General features: G+C 41.7%; 1 protein-coding gene across 3 annotated transcripts in view; it reads right to left on the reverse strand.

The window, feature by feature from the left end:
• The window catches only part of PALLD (palladin, cytoskeletal associated protein), a 478,084-nt gene that overhangs the window by 214,427 nt on the left and 247,152 nt on the right, over positions 1-16,505 (reverse strand). For all 3 annotated transcript variants that reach the window (XM_040333029.1, XM_040333039.1, XM_040333047.1), the window contains one exon: positions 14,675-15,023. In XM_040333029.1, coding sequence (XP_040188963.1) covers positions 14,675-15,023 — 349 coding nt within the window. The remainder of the gene's footprint in view (positions 1-14,674; positions 15,024-16,505) is intronic.

Here is a 16,505-nt window from a genome sequence, read left to right on the forward strand (position 1 = left end):
AGACAATACTTTTTTCTTAGTGGAGATGAGATTGATTCTGAAAGATTGATGCTAATTAAACAACAAGACAAGATGGAAAACATATGATGCTCGGAATGGTAACCAGATTGTAGGAGCATGCAGCTTTTTTTCTACATTACCGGGAGATGCTGAAAAATTCTGTTAAATTTAATAAAATACATTGATTTACTATGACATCAGAAAGCCTTCCATCAATGAAGCATCCAGGTCTGGGAAACTCATCCAGTCCAGTTCAGTTTACTGCTGACTTCACCAAAAACTACAGCTTCCAGCATGCTCTACTGATTTCAAAATTGCTTAAAGGCCTATCCCCTGATATCATATAATCAGTGAATGTTGGTGCAGAAAGGAGGTGAGTATAGATTTTAAATTACACTTTCCCTTGTAACCTCAACCTCAGTCTTGCTTCCAGCATTAGAAACCTGTAGCTCAATCTAGGAGGCAACATGAGAACGAGGTACAGTGGTAGAGTAGAGTGGTATATTGGGGATTGTAACGGTCACCACCGTTTACGACCTTCCATCAACCCACGACAGCTTATCTGACACTCCAACCATCCAACAGACATCAGACATCCCATTTTCCAGAATATCCGAGACACACAGCTCTGGGTTCTGGTTTCAAATGAAAGACATCTTTAATGGTACACTCTCAGGGTTTTATACAGTTCAAGCATGAAAGGAACAAAGAGACTCTCCACCCCCCTCATCATCCAGACATTTTGGCGTCGGGCTGACATTTTTAACATGACCTAATTACTACACCTGAGAAGTCACATTCCACATCTTAGACAGACGTTCTGTCTCCGCATACAGCTTGACAAGTTCCATTCCACATCTTATATCAATAGAATTCACACAAAGCAGCATCACACAATGAGAGGTCTTTCAGAAGCAGACTCAATTAGCATGTCAACAGTCTACACAGAGTCACTATTGACCGGTTGGGTCAACATTAACCAACAACTTGCAATATCTCAAGATCCTGCAATATGAACTATCCGTAATGTCCCATCTCATGTAATTTCTAATTAATATTTCTCAGTCACCCTATGCCCAAAAGGGAAACAGGTTGACCCTAGACACGAGAGTGATTAGTGACGCTGGCACAGGAGTACCCCTCATCCTTCCAAAGTCTCTGTTTGTCACGGGTCATTCCGTTACAGGGTTATGGCACACCACATTGACCTCTACTTAGTGCCATGTGAATAAAGTTCCCTGGAACTTTTAAAAACACCCCTAAACACTGCCTTTGTGAATGCGTGTACTAAATGTGAAACTGCAAATAAGTGTTATTATGAAAGCACATGCTCCCCCATCTCCAATAAACTTTCACATTATTGTATTTGTCCACCTAAAAGTTAAACTTTAGTTACAGACGGATATCAATTAGCCCTTGGCTTGTTCTTGGCTACATGGGTGTTTTAGGTTATCTTGCTCATCTCCTTTCCAGCAACCCTGTTGTATTCTCCATAATATAAAATTAATAAATATATCCAACAGGAGGAGTGGGCCCTTTTATAATACCCACAGAAGACGTGCAGACCCAGGAACTCAAGCACAAAAATATCACCAAGAGAAGGAATATGCAAAGTTCTCAGGTGGTTTAAGAACAATTATGCAGCACATGTCAATCAGAGTCAGAGCCCCAACCTGTAAACTTGTTCTAGGTCTGTGGCTCGCTAAATAAAATAAAAAATCACAGCCCCCAGAGCTTCCAAAATTAAAAATGTGTTAGCAATTGCACCTTCCAAATTTTTAGCCTGACAGGATTCTTCAAAACAGCAGTATCTGCTTATTTTTTAATTCTCTAAGGTAATAGGAATTTATCTAAAGTTATCCAAGCCACCCCATCAACCTAATTGAGTTGTCACAACATCTTTATTTCACTTGCTTTCTGATTGTATAGACCAGCCATGTTATCTGACAAGCATACCAGTTCCCTGACTGTGAATCAAGAGCCAATTGAAGACACGTCAAACGTCTTTAAAGCAGAGATTTGAGGAACTGATAGGATAAGGGAAAGGAAAAAAAGATCTTTTAAATATATTATTTTGTGTTTGGAGGAACTCTGTGTATGAATGACTTATCTAGATGCTCCTGCTTCTGCTAATATTATTGCAGGTATTTTTATAGAGTTATAATAGCAAGTGAAGGTTGCATTCTAACTAAATGATGTGAAAGACCAGAAACAACTATATGGCCTCGTACACATGACCAAGGAACTCGATGGGCGAAACACATAGTTTTTCTCGTCGAGTTCCTTGTGAAACCGTCGAGAAACTCGACAAGCCAATTTTCTCCATTCCCGTCAAGGAAATAGAGAACATGCTCTCTTTTTGGCTCGTTTAGTTTCTCGACAGTTTCCTCAACGAAAATGTACACACGACCGATTTCCTCGGCAAAAAAATATCTCCCAGCAAGTTTCTTGCTGGTTTTTGCAGAGAAACTTGGTCGTGTGTACGAGGCCTAACCGATATTGTCCTCAAATAGTGATACCAAGTAGTGAACAAAAAAAATATATATGAATAAAGTGAAAAAAATATATATATTTTAAAAATGTTGGAATAATTAGTCATAAAAAAGGAAAATTGGAGCAAAAGAACCTAAATAAGTGATAAGTAGTAATATCCGCACATACAAGTGATATATGAAATAATAAAACCACCAAAAAAATCAACAATAAATGTGCACATGGATGAATATACAAATGAATATAAATCCTACGGAAGCAAAGCCTGTGCAAAAAGATCAAAAATTGTCCATATAAAGTGTCAACATATAATCATCAAACCACAAAATCTTATGCCACGCCATGCGTGCTTCCTGGCTTGTGTGATTAAGGTTTCACTGGGGATCCAGTGGACAATCCCACATCCTTGACCTGGCCTGCTCCTGAAGCAAACCGTAATTACATCGTCAGTCTTGAGCCTGTGATGTGTTGGTGGAGAGACAACGTCCAGTGGTGACCCCATACATACAGCCTTTCTGGTGGAGCGGTCAGGACCTTCCCCTGGGATCATCGTGAGGAAAAGACCCGGCTGGGTTTAAGCCACAGGCTATTCTGGTCTGTGCGCCTGGTGGCAGATTCATGATGTTTGAGAGTCACATGAAGTTGCATGTATGCACTTATTGATTTCCTTTTGCTGAGTTTCTTCTGAATTTATTTACAAAGAATTTCACCTTGGATTTATTGGGACTTCTTTTTATTAAGATTTTGTGGTTCGATGATTATATGTTGACACTCTATATCAGGGGTGTCCAAACTTTTTTCAAAGAGGGCCAGATTTGATGAAGTGAACATGCTCGAGGGCCGACCATTTTGCCCGACATTCTTTGAACCATTTAAATTCGGTCTAAGTGTGTTCGTTCAAGCACTAATACACTGCCCAACAATAATTCTCTTGCCTTCATGGCTGTGTGTGGTGAAGAGATGAGCTCAGGCGTATTATTTGGATATACCATATTTATTGGTGTATAACACGCACCTTCACTTTAAGAGGGAAGTTTCAGGAAAAAAACTTAACATTTTAAATAAAGAACTGTGAAGCAAAATAAGGGTCAGTGCCCATCTGCAGACCCCCAATTGCCAGAAATGCCAGATGTCCTGTGTATTCGGCTGTACTCGGCTCTTCTCGCAGTCCCGCCCCTTGGCCCGGCTTCTATGATGGACACAACACACGTCCAATGGCGGGACTGGGCGGGACTATGAGCGGAGCCAAGCCTAGCCGAGTACACAGTACACTTGGCTCAGGCTATTACGGCGGCGCTCGCTCACCTGACAGGCAGCGGGGATCGGCTTATAACACGCACAAAAGTTTGTGTTATATGCCGATAAATACGGTATATATATCTTTTGTGGCCCCGGCGCTGGAAGATAGTCGGGGGCCACAAAAGATATATATGTGTAGATAACCAGGCGGGCCGTTCAAAACCGGGCCGCGGGCCGTGATCGGACTTTGGACATGCCTGCTCTATATGGACAATTTTTGATCTTTTTGCTTCTGTAGGATTTATATTCATTTGTATATTTATCCATGTGCACATTTATCGTTGATTTTTTGGTGGTTTTATTATTTCATATATCACTTGTATGTGCTGATATTACTACTTATCACTTATTTAGGTTCTTTTGCCACAAATTTTCTTCACAGGTTTTTTTATGACTAATTATTCCAAAATTTTTAATATATATATATATATATATTTCACTTTATTTATATATTTTTTTGTTCACTCCTTGGTATCAATATCTGAGGACTATATCAGTTATAGTTGTTTCTGGTCTTTCACATCATTTAATTAGAGCGCAAACTTCACTTGCATTATAGTTTTGTTTGTATCCTACATTGTGTTGCTGCTTATTGTCTTTTCTAGCGCAGTTTTTTATACACCATTTTTATAGAGTTGACAATTTATGCAACAGGTTACAGGCATACCCAACTTTTAAAGCGGAGTTCCACCCAAAAGTGGAACTTCCGCTTAATCCCCTCCTCACCCCCTTACATGCCACATTTGGCATGTAATTTTTTTGGGGGGGGAGTGGGGGCTTCAGGAGGAGTGGGACTTCCTGTCCCACTTCCTCCTTCGGCCCAGGGACCGCTAGGGTGATACGTCATATCGCCTTTTGACAGCCCCAGCCTGTCCAATCAGGTAGTGCAGCGCCGCTTGTGCATGCGCAGTGAGTGCCTGGCCGTAAAGCCGAAAGCTCTCACGGCTGGGTGCCCACAGTTAGGATGGAGGCGCCGGCGGAGAGGGGGGAGTAGAGCGGAGCTCCGTGCGTCGCGTCGCTGGACAGTGGAGCAGGTAAGTGTATGTTTATTAAAAGCCAGCAGCTATGCTTTTTGTAGCTGCTGACTTTTAATAAACATCAAAAAAGGCTGGAACTCCGCTTTAAGTACACAAAGGGGTTTATTTACTAAGGATGGAAAGCGCGAAATCAGGCTCACTTCTGCACAGAAACCAATGGGCTTCCGGGTTTTATTACCAGGCTTAATTGAACAAGCTGGGGTTGAATGAATGAATGAATGACTTGTATAGCGCTACTCATGCGAACTGAATCGCCTCTGGGCACTTTTTCCAGCCAGAGACTGCTTGGCTGGTGTGGTCATTTTTACCCCGTAGGATCGTGACACGCTTGGGACACACAGTCATACACACAGATACATATATATACTGGGCCAATTTGGACAAGATCCAATTTACCTACCAGCATGTCTTTGGAAACCGGAGTACCCGGAGGAAACCCACGCAGGCACAGGGAGAACATGCAAACTCCAAGCAGATGGTGTTGTGGTTGGGATTCGAACCAGCAACCCTTTTGCTGCTAGGCGAAAGTGCTACTCACTGCACCACTGTGCTGCCCTCAGCACAGGGTTAGAAGCTCATTGGTTTCTAGGCAGAAGTGAACCTAATTTTGTGCTTACCCCATTGTGTACTTAAAAGTGGGGTATGCCTGTACATACAGTACATTCACATCAGTCCCTTTCCTCAAAAAGCTTACAATCAAAGACCCCTAATGCATATACTAGGACCAATTTTGGCACGATCTATTAACCTACCAGCATGGAGAATGGGAGGACCAGGATTATCTCTCTAAATATTAAAGGATATACTTAGTATAGTCTGAGTCTGATAAATATGTCATACATGCTTATCTCTAAACTATAACGCCACTACTCTTAATTAGGAGAATGTGCTGCAAATGATTTTAGAAACAAGTACTGATTAGGCTTGTTCTTTGTTTCTTTTCTCTTCTTTGTTCAGAATAACCACATTCCTGTCTAAGACATCAGGCTCTGTCTTTGTCAAGCATTAAGCCAAGTCTGTAATGATGATATATCCTGAGAACTCAAGTTTGGTTGTTTGTTGAGCTTCACTGGCAGCCCTTCTGGCTTGGACCTCAGTTATGTGGTTAGAAATAAGACTTGGACAGGTCCCGCTTTGGTCTCCTCATGTTCACTATGATTTATATCAGAGTCTGAGTAATGTCTGTGTTCTAAACAGAACTATTTTACCTCAGACAATATTCCACATCATAAAAAATGTTCACACAGGGAAGAACCCTAATGATTTCAGAATAGTGAATTATAAACTCAGTGACCTTCAACATAGAAAGCTACTGCGAACGGAGTTATTCTGCAAAAGCAATATTGTATCGGACAGATGATGTAATTAAAACTTGGAAGCCTGGCTATAGGCTAGAGGAAAGTGGAGTTTATAGTAGACCAATAGTCAGCATAATAAAGGCAATTACTCATGAAGCACCAAACTCTATAAGAGAGCTTAAAGTGTTAGTTCACCTTTAAGGCCCCTTTCACACTGGGGCGGGAGGTGTGAATTTACCATTAATTACCGCTAATTTTGCGGCGCTCCAAAGATGCGGCTAGCAGGACTTTTTTTCCGTCCTGCCAGAGCACCGCTCCAGTGTGAAAGCTCTCTGGCTTTTACACTGAAGAAACAGCAGCCACTGTTTCAGGTCAGTTTGCAGGCGCTATTGCTAGCGCAACAGCGCCTGCAAACTGCACCAGTGTGAAAGGAGTCTTACAAAAAAAAACTGCCTATGCAGGTAAGGGGCACCTGTAAATAAAAACAAACTGTGCAGCTTTGACCATAATTAAATAAATGCCCTTGCTATAAGTGTAGGCCATTTCAGCCTAGCTAAAATACTCCCAGATATGGGATCATCCTGTCCTCCCAGCTGATTCAGAGAGTAGATAACACATGTGGGGGAGTTTGAGAGCTCGCTCCTGTGAGAGTGGGGGGGTGAGCAGTAATAGCTGAGAGTATCATAGCGACATCCTAACAACAAGGCAGGACAGAATGATTCCATCTCTAGGAGTATTTTAGCTAGGCTTCGGAAGGTACATAAAAGGCCTACACCCAGGGGCGGCCCATCCATTATCCATGCATCCGACCCCTATGCAGGACACCAGATGCATGGATTCCAATGTTTTTTTTTTTTTTTTAAGCACCTGATTTATGCCAGAGGCTCTAATAGGCTTCAAAATAGGGTGGGCTCAGGGTGCCAAGCACTGTGAATCGAGTCCACATAGGTACGTTACAATAGTGAATATTTGCTATTATAACACTGATCCTCATGCTGCCCTTGTCACTACCCCTGGGTCCTTCCCAATCCATGTTGTATCCCTGAACTTGGTTGTAGAGGAAGGGGAGCAATTTGCTCCTGTAGTTGTCTGCTGGGAGCTGTGAGGAGGTTGTCAGGAGCTGTGCATTTCATTATACAATTTCATTGTATATTATTTACAAATTTAGAATAAAATGGGTTTAGTGTTACCTTCAGCTTTAAAATGATATTAAAGTATTTTTTTTTAAATAACAAACATGTTATATTTACGTGCTCTGTGCAATGGTTTTGCTCACAGCAGCCCGGATCCATGTCTTCTCGGGTCCCACCCCCCTTAACTTGTGCTGCTGCCAGGAAGAAGTTGGGGGTGGAGCTAAGAAGCAGAACGTGCAGGTCTGGAAGAGATCCATATGAGGTCTCGAGTCAGCTGACGGGGTCTGCTAAATGCTGAGACAAGGGGGGACAGAGGCAGGGGGTGCTGCGGCTGCACAGAAAGGCACAGGATCTGTAGCAGCAGTTCTGTCCTCCTCTCTGCTGCTGACTGCTTAGACAAGGGGGGTGCTGCAGAAGAGGTACAAGGCACATAACATGGCCTGGTGGGCTGCATTCGGCCCACGAGCGTTGTGTTTGACACATGTGCCATAGAGTACAACACGTACGATGGCACTATAAAGGGGAAGTTCAATTCGAATGGCGCCACCCTTTGGGCTGATTATGCTAATTTCCCGTCTCATAACTTGCATGTTTTTTTCCCCATCGTTAAAGCGTACACACGACCGTTTTTCACGTCGAGAAAAACGACGACGTCAAAAAGACGAGAAAAAATAGAGTAGGTTCTAAATTTTTAATGCCCATTTTTCTGGATGAGAAAAATGCTCTGGAGCCTACACACGACAGTTTTTAACGACCAATTAAAAAAATGGCATTTTTCTCGTCATGAAAAACAGTCGTGTGTACGCGGCTTTAGGTGACACAACCAATTAAATAATCTCTTCAAATGAGAAACATCATTAATAGTGACAGACTAATATGAACACACATGGAGAATGGAGAATGATCTCATATGTAGCTTTGAAACTCTTTACTAGAACTGAAAAGATGTTTTGTCTACTTTCATAAAACCATCTAAAACAATAAAGAGAGAATGGAAATGAAGACATCTCCTTGGACTGAAGAACAAATGCATTGCACTGTTTAAGCCAGCAAAGACAAGTCTAGCTATTTCAGTTGTATAATAAGCAGGGTAAAAGATGATGTGATTACTCTTTCTTTGCCTCAAAAGTAAAATGGAATTTTATAAAATATATATGTACTGTACATTTTAATAATGTTTGAAAGAAAACCATTTGTTTTCCATAATAGCTTACTGGATGATCTTTGCTTTGCATATGCAGAGGTAAAGCAACAGGATCATCTACATAATGAATATACTTGCATTCTTCTTGCTTCCCACCCAGCACCATTTGAAGGAATTTGGGGGCCCCAAGCAAAATGGAGATCGGCATTTGTTTTTTTGTTTTCATTTCAAGTTCAGAAGCGGGGGGTGCTGCTGTCGAATATGACATCTTAGTTCTCATCTTCCTTCCTCCTCCCGTGCAGCGGCGAGAGTGTTGCAAGGGGGGGGGGCAGCAGGCCAGCTTGGGGCCCCAAGCAATTGCTTGGTTTGCCTGTCCTGTCGCAACAGCCCTGTTCCCACCTCATCACTATGACTGGCCCAGCACAGCCTCATTTAGAGAGTCCCACATCTCCTTTGTACCTCAGCCCAATGGTGCTGAATTGGGTAGCAGTTGAGTAAAGATAAAGTGACTATGTGCTGCTGGGGGTGGAAGATGAGGGGAAATAAAGCACAGTAGTTGCTTTCAACTGAATAGGCAATGTGCAGATTTGCTTTAATTTATAAACCATCACAAAAAAATGACTGCTAGAATTTGATTGGTCAAATTTATGCCAAATGAACGCACTATACAAAACATGCAATAGATATTCCAGAATAATGTTTATAATGTAAAGGGTAGCAGCCAGATTCTCTATATGCTTATGTTATTAAGGGCAGGCTCTAGTACAGCCTTGACTACTGCTGTGTTTACAGGTGCCCTCTATGTACACTAGACCCACCCTATCACAGTTCTGACACAACATTACATGGACGTACCAGCTTTGTGCATTACCAGGACACCTTTTATTAGGTGATAAAAAGAATTGTACTCGCAAAACACACAGAGCTTCAAGCTCAACACAAATCTCCAACAGATCAACCAGAACAGGTAACGCCCCTCCAGATAGACTAAACTGATGTCCCTGAGTTCTGCAGACAAATTTAATGAGTCCACTAGCGCACAAGTGCCTCCCAGAGTCTCCCAAGCAACTGAACAGACCACCAATGCCCACTGGCATACTCCATTCAAAAATTCAAGAGAATGTTCAGCGTTTTAAGAACAATTCTAAAAGATTAGCATTTTCCTGATTTCCAATTACCAGGGGGAACACCAAGGGTTGTTGATCTGCTAGTCTACCTGGAAAATAAATATATACGGTTTTAATTTGATTTTTTGGTAAGAGGCTGCACACATGGCAGGTGGAGCACTTTATCACTGGTGGTGTACTGATGTTGGTATAGTCACATGTGAGCACAAAATAGATGTTTGTTTCCATTTATTTATAAAATACTACACTATATAAGTTTCTTTTGGGCTTGATGAGTTGAACATATTTGGTGAATAAACCAGAAGACACACAATTGGTGATTTTGACAGTTTTTTTGGACCCATTTGGCATAAGTGAATTGGAAATCTGGTAAGAGGCTCAGAAAGTCATTGCATAATACTCACCTTTTAGAATTGTTCCTTAAGAGCTGACGGTTCTCTTGATTTTTTGCAGGCATTTACATGATTCAAAGGGTACACCTCTTAATCAGACAAGAGGGGTACCCTTAAAATGTGTATCATCTGCAGAACTTCATCATTTTGTTCCATCTGGAAGGGTGTTACCAGGCCTGGTTGATCTGTTGGAGATCTGCGTTGGGCGTTCTTTTATGTACAGTTTTTATAGATCCCTCAGCCAGAGGTGGGCAGCAAGGCCAACTGGATGCTAGAATACTGTGCTCTGGGTTGAGTGTCAGAGACATCTAGAATTTAGAGAGAGTCTCCTCATAAGGACTGGTACCATTCCTTATCCGCACAAGTGATACAGTTACAACATAACGTGGGGCCTTTGGGTAAATGGAACATGGGGCTTGAATCTGATATTTTATTGCACATTGCATGCATGTTCCAAATGGCTTCTGGTCAGGTTAATATGGACATCTTGGCTGATGCTTTACCACAAAGCCCAGACCACTGCTACATGCCCAGATGTCACAAGGGTGGAATGTATCCTAAATATTCGACCTTCTATTCTCTGTCTTTCTTCTAGTTGAAGGGTTCTTCTGCAGTATCAGCTACCTTTAAGATTCCCTTGCCTGCTTAGAGCCAAGGCTCATTCCCCTTGCTTTAGCACCAGTGGTTGTAACTTACTACTGTTTATATAGAAATTCTACTTAATCATTGTCTTCCATAGGGAAAAGAACATTTCTTGAGCATAGTTTACATTTAACTTCCAGAAAACAGAAAAGTAAGTAAAAGGAAATGAATTATTAATTCAAAACTAAACCGCAAGCCTGAACGCTGGCTCCCAGACTGAGAAGGGTTATGAACCTCTGCTCTAGACTGACAATAAAACCTGCTATAAAAGCCTTGACATGGCTGACACTAACTTGTGAAGCAAGAAACACAGAAGGGGGATGCTTTAGTCTGCTTTTCCTCAACACGGTTTAAAAAAAAAAAAACATTAATAAAAATGATGAATTTGCAAATTCTGCTATGGCTTTGATTTAAAGACTTGCAAAGAGCTTCTCCGGTTAGTCTCTTTAATTTCCTTTCACTAAATAAACAGTAATGAAGAGTGAAAAAATCAGCATCCCCCGCCCCCAAAATTTGAATAGCATCTGTCAGAGGGAATTTTATACAATCAATTTTATATTTGTATGTAGTTATTTTTGTTTTGGTAACTTAATTTCATTGATTTATGTTGTTAGTGTAAATATGACTCTCATACATTAATGAGAACATCACTATAAATATTATTATTGGATTCCATATTAATGATAGCATAAAATAACAAGAAGCTGTTTGGGGTAAATTTACATAAACTGGTATTCCATCGCCTTTCAGCTTTCGTTAAGTTCAGATTTTGGGGCAGATCCACAAAAGCATTACGCGGGCGTATCTCTTGATACGCCGGCGTAATTTTAAATTTTCCCACGTCGTATCTTTGTTTTGTATCCACAAAACAAGATACAACGGCATCTGGGATAGATCCGGCAGGCGTATGTCTTAGTATGCCGTCGGATCTTAGATGCAATTTTTCGGCGGACGCTAGGTGGCGTTTCCGTCAAAATCCTCGTTGAGTATGCAAATTAGCTATTTACGGCGATCCACGAACGTACGTCCGGCCGGCGCATTTTTTTACGTCTTTTTCGTTCGGCTTTTTCCAGCGTATAGTTAAAGCTGATGTTATGAGGCGTACCTAATGTTAAGTATGGCCGTCGTTCCCGCGTAGAATTTTGAAATTTTTACGTCGTTTGCGTAAGTCGTTCGCGAATAGGGATTTGCGTAGAATGACGTCACTGTCTGAAGCATTGGCTTGTTTCGGGTTAATTTCGAGCATGCGCACTGGGATACCCCCACGGATGGCGCCCGCGCAGTTAAAAAAAAACGTTGTTTACGTCGGGTCACAACGTATTTACATAAACCATGCCCCCATTACATCCATTTGAATTAGGCGCCATTACGCCGGCAAAGATACACTACGCCGCCTTAACTTACGGCACAGATTCTTTCAGGATTTAAAAAAAAAAAGTTACGGCGGCGTAGTGTATCTTAGATATGCTACGCCCGGCGCATAAATGCGCCGCTGTACGAGGATCTGCCCCAATGTCTTCAATCTGGTAAAAAATGAGAGAAGAAACCCAGGAAAGCACAGTAATAATTTGTGTCTATAGAGAGCTGCAGTAGGAGGTGGTACAGAGGAAATGGTATATCCCAAAGTGGTATGGTGAACATTCACAGACTTTTCTTGGCCATGTAGCTCTTATAACACTCTACAATGAGGCTGATTTAAAGGAGTTGAGAATCAGTTCATATAAAAAATGATGTGAATATTCGCCTCAATTATCCATACTTGCTGCTCACACTGAAAATCAGCGGAATTGATCTGCTTGGTACATGAAATGATGCCACTAATTCAAATTGTATGAGACAATTGCGTAGTGTAAGAGCTAAGTGAGAATGAGCAATCAGAAAGTGTCAAAAGTGCTTGGTATTGCTCTCAGGGATTTTCCGGTATGGGTGATAGTTAAAAAAGTTGGCCACATTAAACTTAAAGTCATGGAAGGCTTCAGGCATTGATGATTTTCCCAATAATGAGATGTCTTTCTTACCTTTTCTCTCTGGTAGGGAGCTACCTTTTAACCAACATCCTTAAAGAAAAAATTGTGCCAAGAGAAATACAGTGCATGCCACTGCATTGGAAATGCCGTCACTGACCTGGAACAAGTATACAGATCAGTAGTTCTGACTCTGGTTGATGCATGCCTGTTCTGGGGTCAGTGACTCAGAAAGTACCGAAGCTGTTTGATTGACATGACAGTCAAGCAACAAGGTCAGCAATAACAGTCCTCATATTTCTGTCATCACAGTTATACTTTATTGGCAGCCAATGGCCTGAGAAATCTTAAATGCATCCAAACACTAGAAAGACGCTGGTTTGTCTTAGAACACTTTCTCTTGCAAATGAATGCTGCGGCTTCAGTAAACATAAACTTGTACAAATGATCTAATGTTTTATGAGTATCAACAACATGGTACAAGAAGCACAAAAAAAAAAAACACATAACAAAATGAGCACACTATCCTTACTACAATATCTAATGATAGATTACTCAGTTTGCTGCAACTATGCCAAATGAAACCTGGGATAGTCACTAAGCAACTTTGTTGCTTTGCAATGACTTAGGCCTCGTAAACACGACTGAGGAACTCGACGGGCGAAACACATCGTTTTGCTCGTCGAGTTCCTTGTGAAGTCGCCAAGCTGAAATTTCCCATTGAACAACGAGGAAATAGAGAACATGTTCTCTATTTGGCCCGACGAGATCCTCGTCGGCTTCCTTGGCCAAAAGTGTACACACCACCGGGTTTCTCGGCAGAATACGGCTCTGATCGAGTTTCTGGCTGAATTCTGCCGAGAAACTTGGTCGTGTGTACGAGGCCTCATAGGAACAGCTGAATACAGGTAAACCCAAGATTTTTGATTCAGTGCAAATTCTGATGCCTTGTACACACCATTGTTTTTCCTGACGTGCAAAAAGCCATCGTTTTTCCCGACGTGATTACTCTCCAGCCTGACTTGCATACACACGTTCATGCAAAAAAAACGTCCGATCAAAGCGCAGTGACAGACAACACGTACGACGGGACTATAAATGGGGAAGTTCCTTTCAAATGACGCCACCCTTTGGGCTGCTTTTGCTGATCCTCGTGTTAGTAAAAGTTTGGTGAGAGACGAATTGCGCTTATCAGTTTTTGCGCTTTTCATTCCGTTACAGCGTGACGAATGTGATATCTCCATTCCCAACGCTAGTTTTACCAGAACGAGCGCTTCCGTCTCATACTTGATTCTGAGCATGCATGTTCTTTTCCCCTCGGAAAAGCATACACACGACCGTTTTTCGCGACGAGAAAAAGACTGACGGGAAACCCGACAAGAAAAAAGAGAGCTGGTTTCAATTTTTTTTGCAGGCAGTTTTTTCGTCGAGAAAATTGCTAGGGAGCATACACACGACCAATATAAAAAATGGCAGTTTTCTCGTCGTGAAAACCGGTCGTGTGTACAAGGCATTAAATCATATCATAAATGATCAGTGCGTCATGTCGTATCGTTTTATACAGGGTATGGTAACCTGGGGCCCTCCAGCTGTTGCAGAAATACAAGTCCCATCATGCCTCTGGCAGTAATTGTAACTGCCAGCCTTGCAATGCCTCATGGGAAATGTAGTTGGAGGGCCCCAGGTTGCCTACCTCTGATTTTATAGGTGATCATTTTTAATACATGTATTGAAGCTGCTCTTTCTGAATTGTCAGTATCTCATTGATCGCTCTGTTCTTGTCACTGCAAAACGGAAGTATATACATAGCCTTTATATACTTTATATAGAGTTAAGAAGCAGGCAGCAATCAGTATACACAATGCTGTCAATGCTACCTGTTAAGCATGACACGCAGAAAATGCAAGAAGCAGGAGCAGCATAGGAAAATACATCATTAGGTTCCCAAGTACCACAAATGCCATGTGGACCACTGTGATAAATAGCTCCAACTCTGGCTAAAGGCTCTCTGTGCTTTTGAATGGGGAGCAGAGATGGATTATTGAGACAGCTGGAACAAAAAGCATACCGGGTTCCCCCACACCATTACATCTCTCTCTTACAACTCACTATCCTCTAATGTACAAAATTAGAGGTGGTACTCACAGTTTGGGCTTGAAAGGCACTGGTGGAGGCTCTTTGGTAGGTGAAGCCAATGTGCTAGGTGAGGTGGGAGTGGAATAGTTGCTATCTTGATTGCTGTTAACTCCATTGAAACTATTATTACTGTGTACACCATTGGTTTTCCGCTCCAAAGTATTTAGTTGCAGATTACTTCTTTCTAGGGTTGGTTTTGACGCCAGATTGCTGGGCTGAAAACACTCCAGAGTTTTCTTTGATGGCATTTCAAGGCCACTACTTTTAGCTGCTATAGGAGAAGGAGACAAATGCTTCTGGAAATCATAACCACTAATCTCTCCACTTGACACATCGCTTCTGGTCCGCTCATTATTTGCTGTGAGAGAGAAAACAAAGAGCCCAAGGTAAAAAATATGATTCACCTTAAAACAACATGGATGCATTCCAGAACATTTCCTGTGTTCCAGTAATAATCCAGTAAAACAGTCAAACACTTTGCTAAAAAAAATTGCAAGCTTTCCCTTCCAGTCTGTTTGTCATGTAACAGATATTGTCTATCCTACGTTCTTTACTATCAAATTTAGATAAATTCTGTGAATGCATAGAGGTAAATCGATCCCAGTGAAGAGAATATGTTATAAAGCAAAATCTCTATGTGAGAAACCATAGAAGATGCCTGCCAATCTGAACCCAACAAGAATATTGTATTTATAGACTGTTTTAGGCTGTTTAAAGCAAATACCAGCTGGCCTAACTCTCCCTAAGGCCAAACCATGCTATTATTTGCAGTTCCGCTGAAGTTGAAATCACAAGTAGTCTTCTATTCCATTTCACTCAGATCAGAAGTTATACCACATTCACTGAACTGGCTGCTGGAAACTGTCATGCCACATATTCAAGAACCATTTTTAGCTCAGGACAACAAGATGGGATGCCCATTGTGATGCCAGGGCCTAGCTTGATGAGAATCTGCCAAACAGATGGATTGGGCTAAGAGGTTCAGTAGAATACCCTCCGCATTCATCAGATCTCACACCACCGGAATTTTTCTTATGGCGATTTCCAAAAGTTGTTCTACAAAACCGGCAACTGTTGATGAATTAAAATGATTATAAAGGCTAGTCTTTTTCTCTTAAAATAACAAGCATGTTATACTTACCTGCGCTGCGCAATAGTTTTGCACAGAGCAGCAACGATCCTCCACTTCTTGGGTCCCCTACCAGCACCCCTGGCTCCTCCTCCTCGCTAAGTACCACCATTGCAAGCCGCTTGCTATGGGGGGCACTTGTGCATGCTCACTCCCAAGCTCCACTCTGTGTGTCCATAAGACACACAGAGCAGGGTTTGACCCCCCTCTCCCTCCTCACTGGCTGTGATTGACAGAAATGGCTCCTGCTGTTGTATCTGAGCCAATGAGGAGGGTGAGAGCCAAGAGAGCCTCAGGTCTAGTGCACATCGCTGGATCCAGATCGGGCTCAGGTTTGTATTTGGAGGGCGGGGGAGCTGCACGCAGAAGGTATTATACCTTACTGCATAGAATGCAATAAGGTAAAAAAAAACTCTGCATTTCAACCAATTTACGAGTGGCCATTGAAAGAGAATGCACCCAAATAGTAAACAAAATCATTTACGATGTTTGTAATTCTATGCTTTCCCTTATCAGCAATGCCTAGACCAGTTTGAGAACAGGCATGACATATAAAAAAGTATTTTAAAACTTGAAAGTGAACTGTATAGTAATAAATACTGACAATTTTAACTTGACCTTACAGTGCCTTGAAAAGATATTCATACCCCTTAAAACATTCCACATTTTATCAATTTTTTACAACTAAATATTTGAAAAGTGTGGGGTGCA

The sequence above is a fragment of the Rana temporaria genome, chromosome 1 (assembly GCF_905171775.1).
Source record: "Rana temporaria chromosome 1, aRanTem1.1, whole genome shotgun sequence".
NCBI classification, from domain to species: domain Eukaryota; kingdom Metazoa; phylum Chordata; class Amphibia; order Anura; family Ranidae; genus Rana; species Rana temporaria.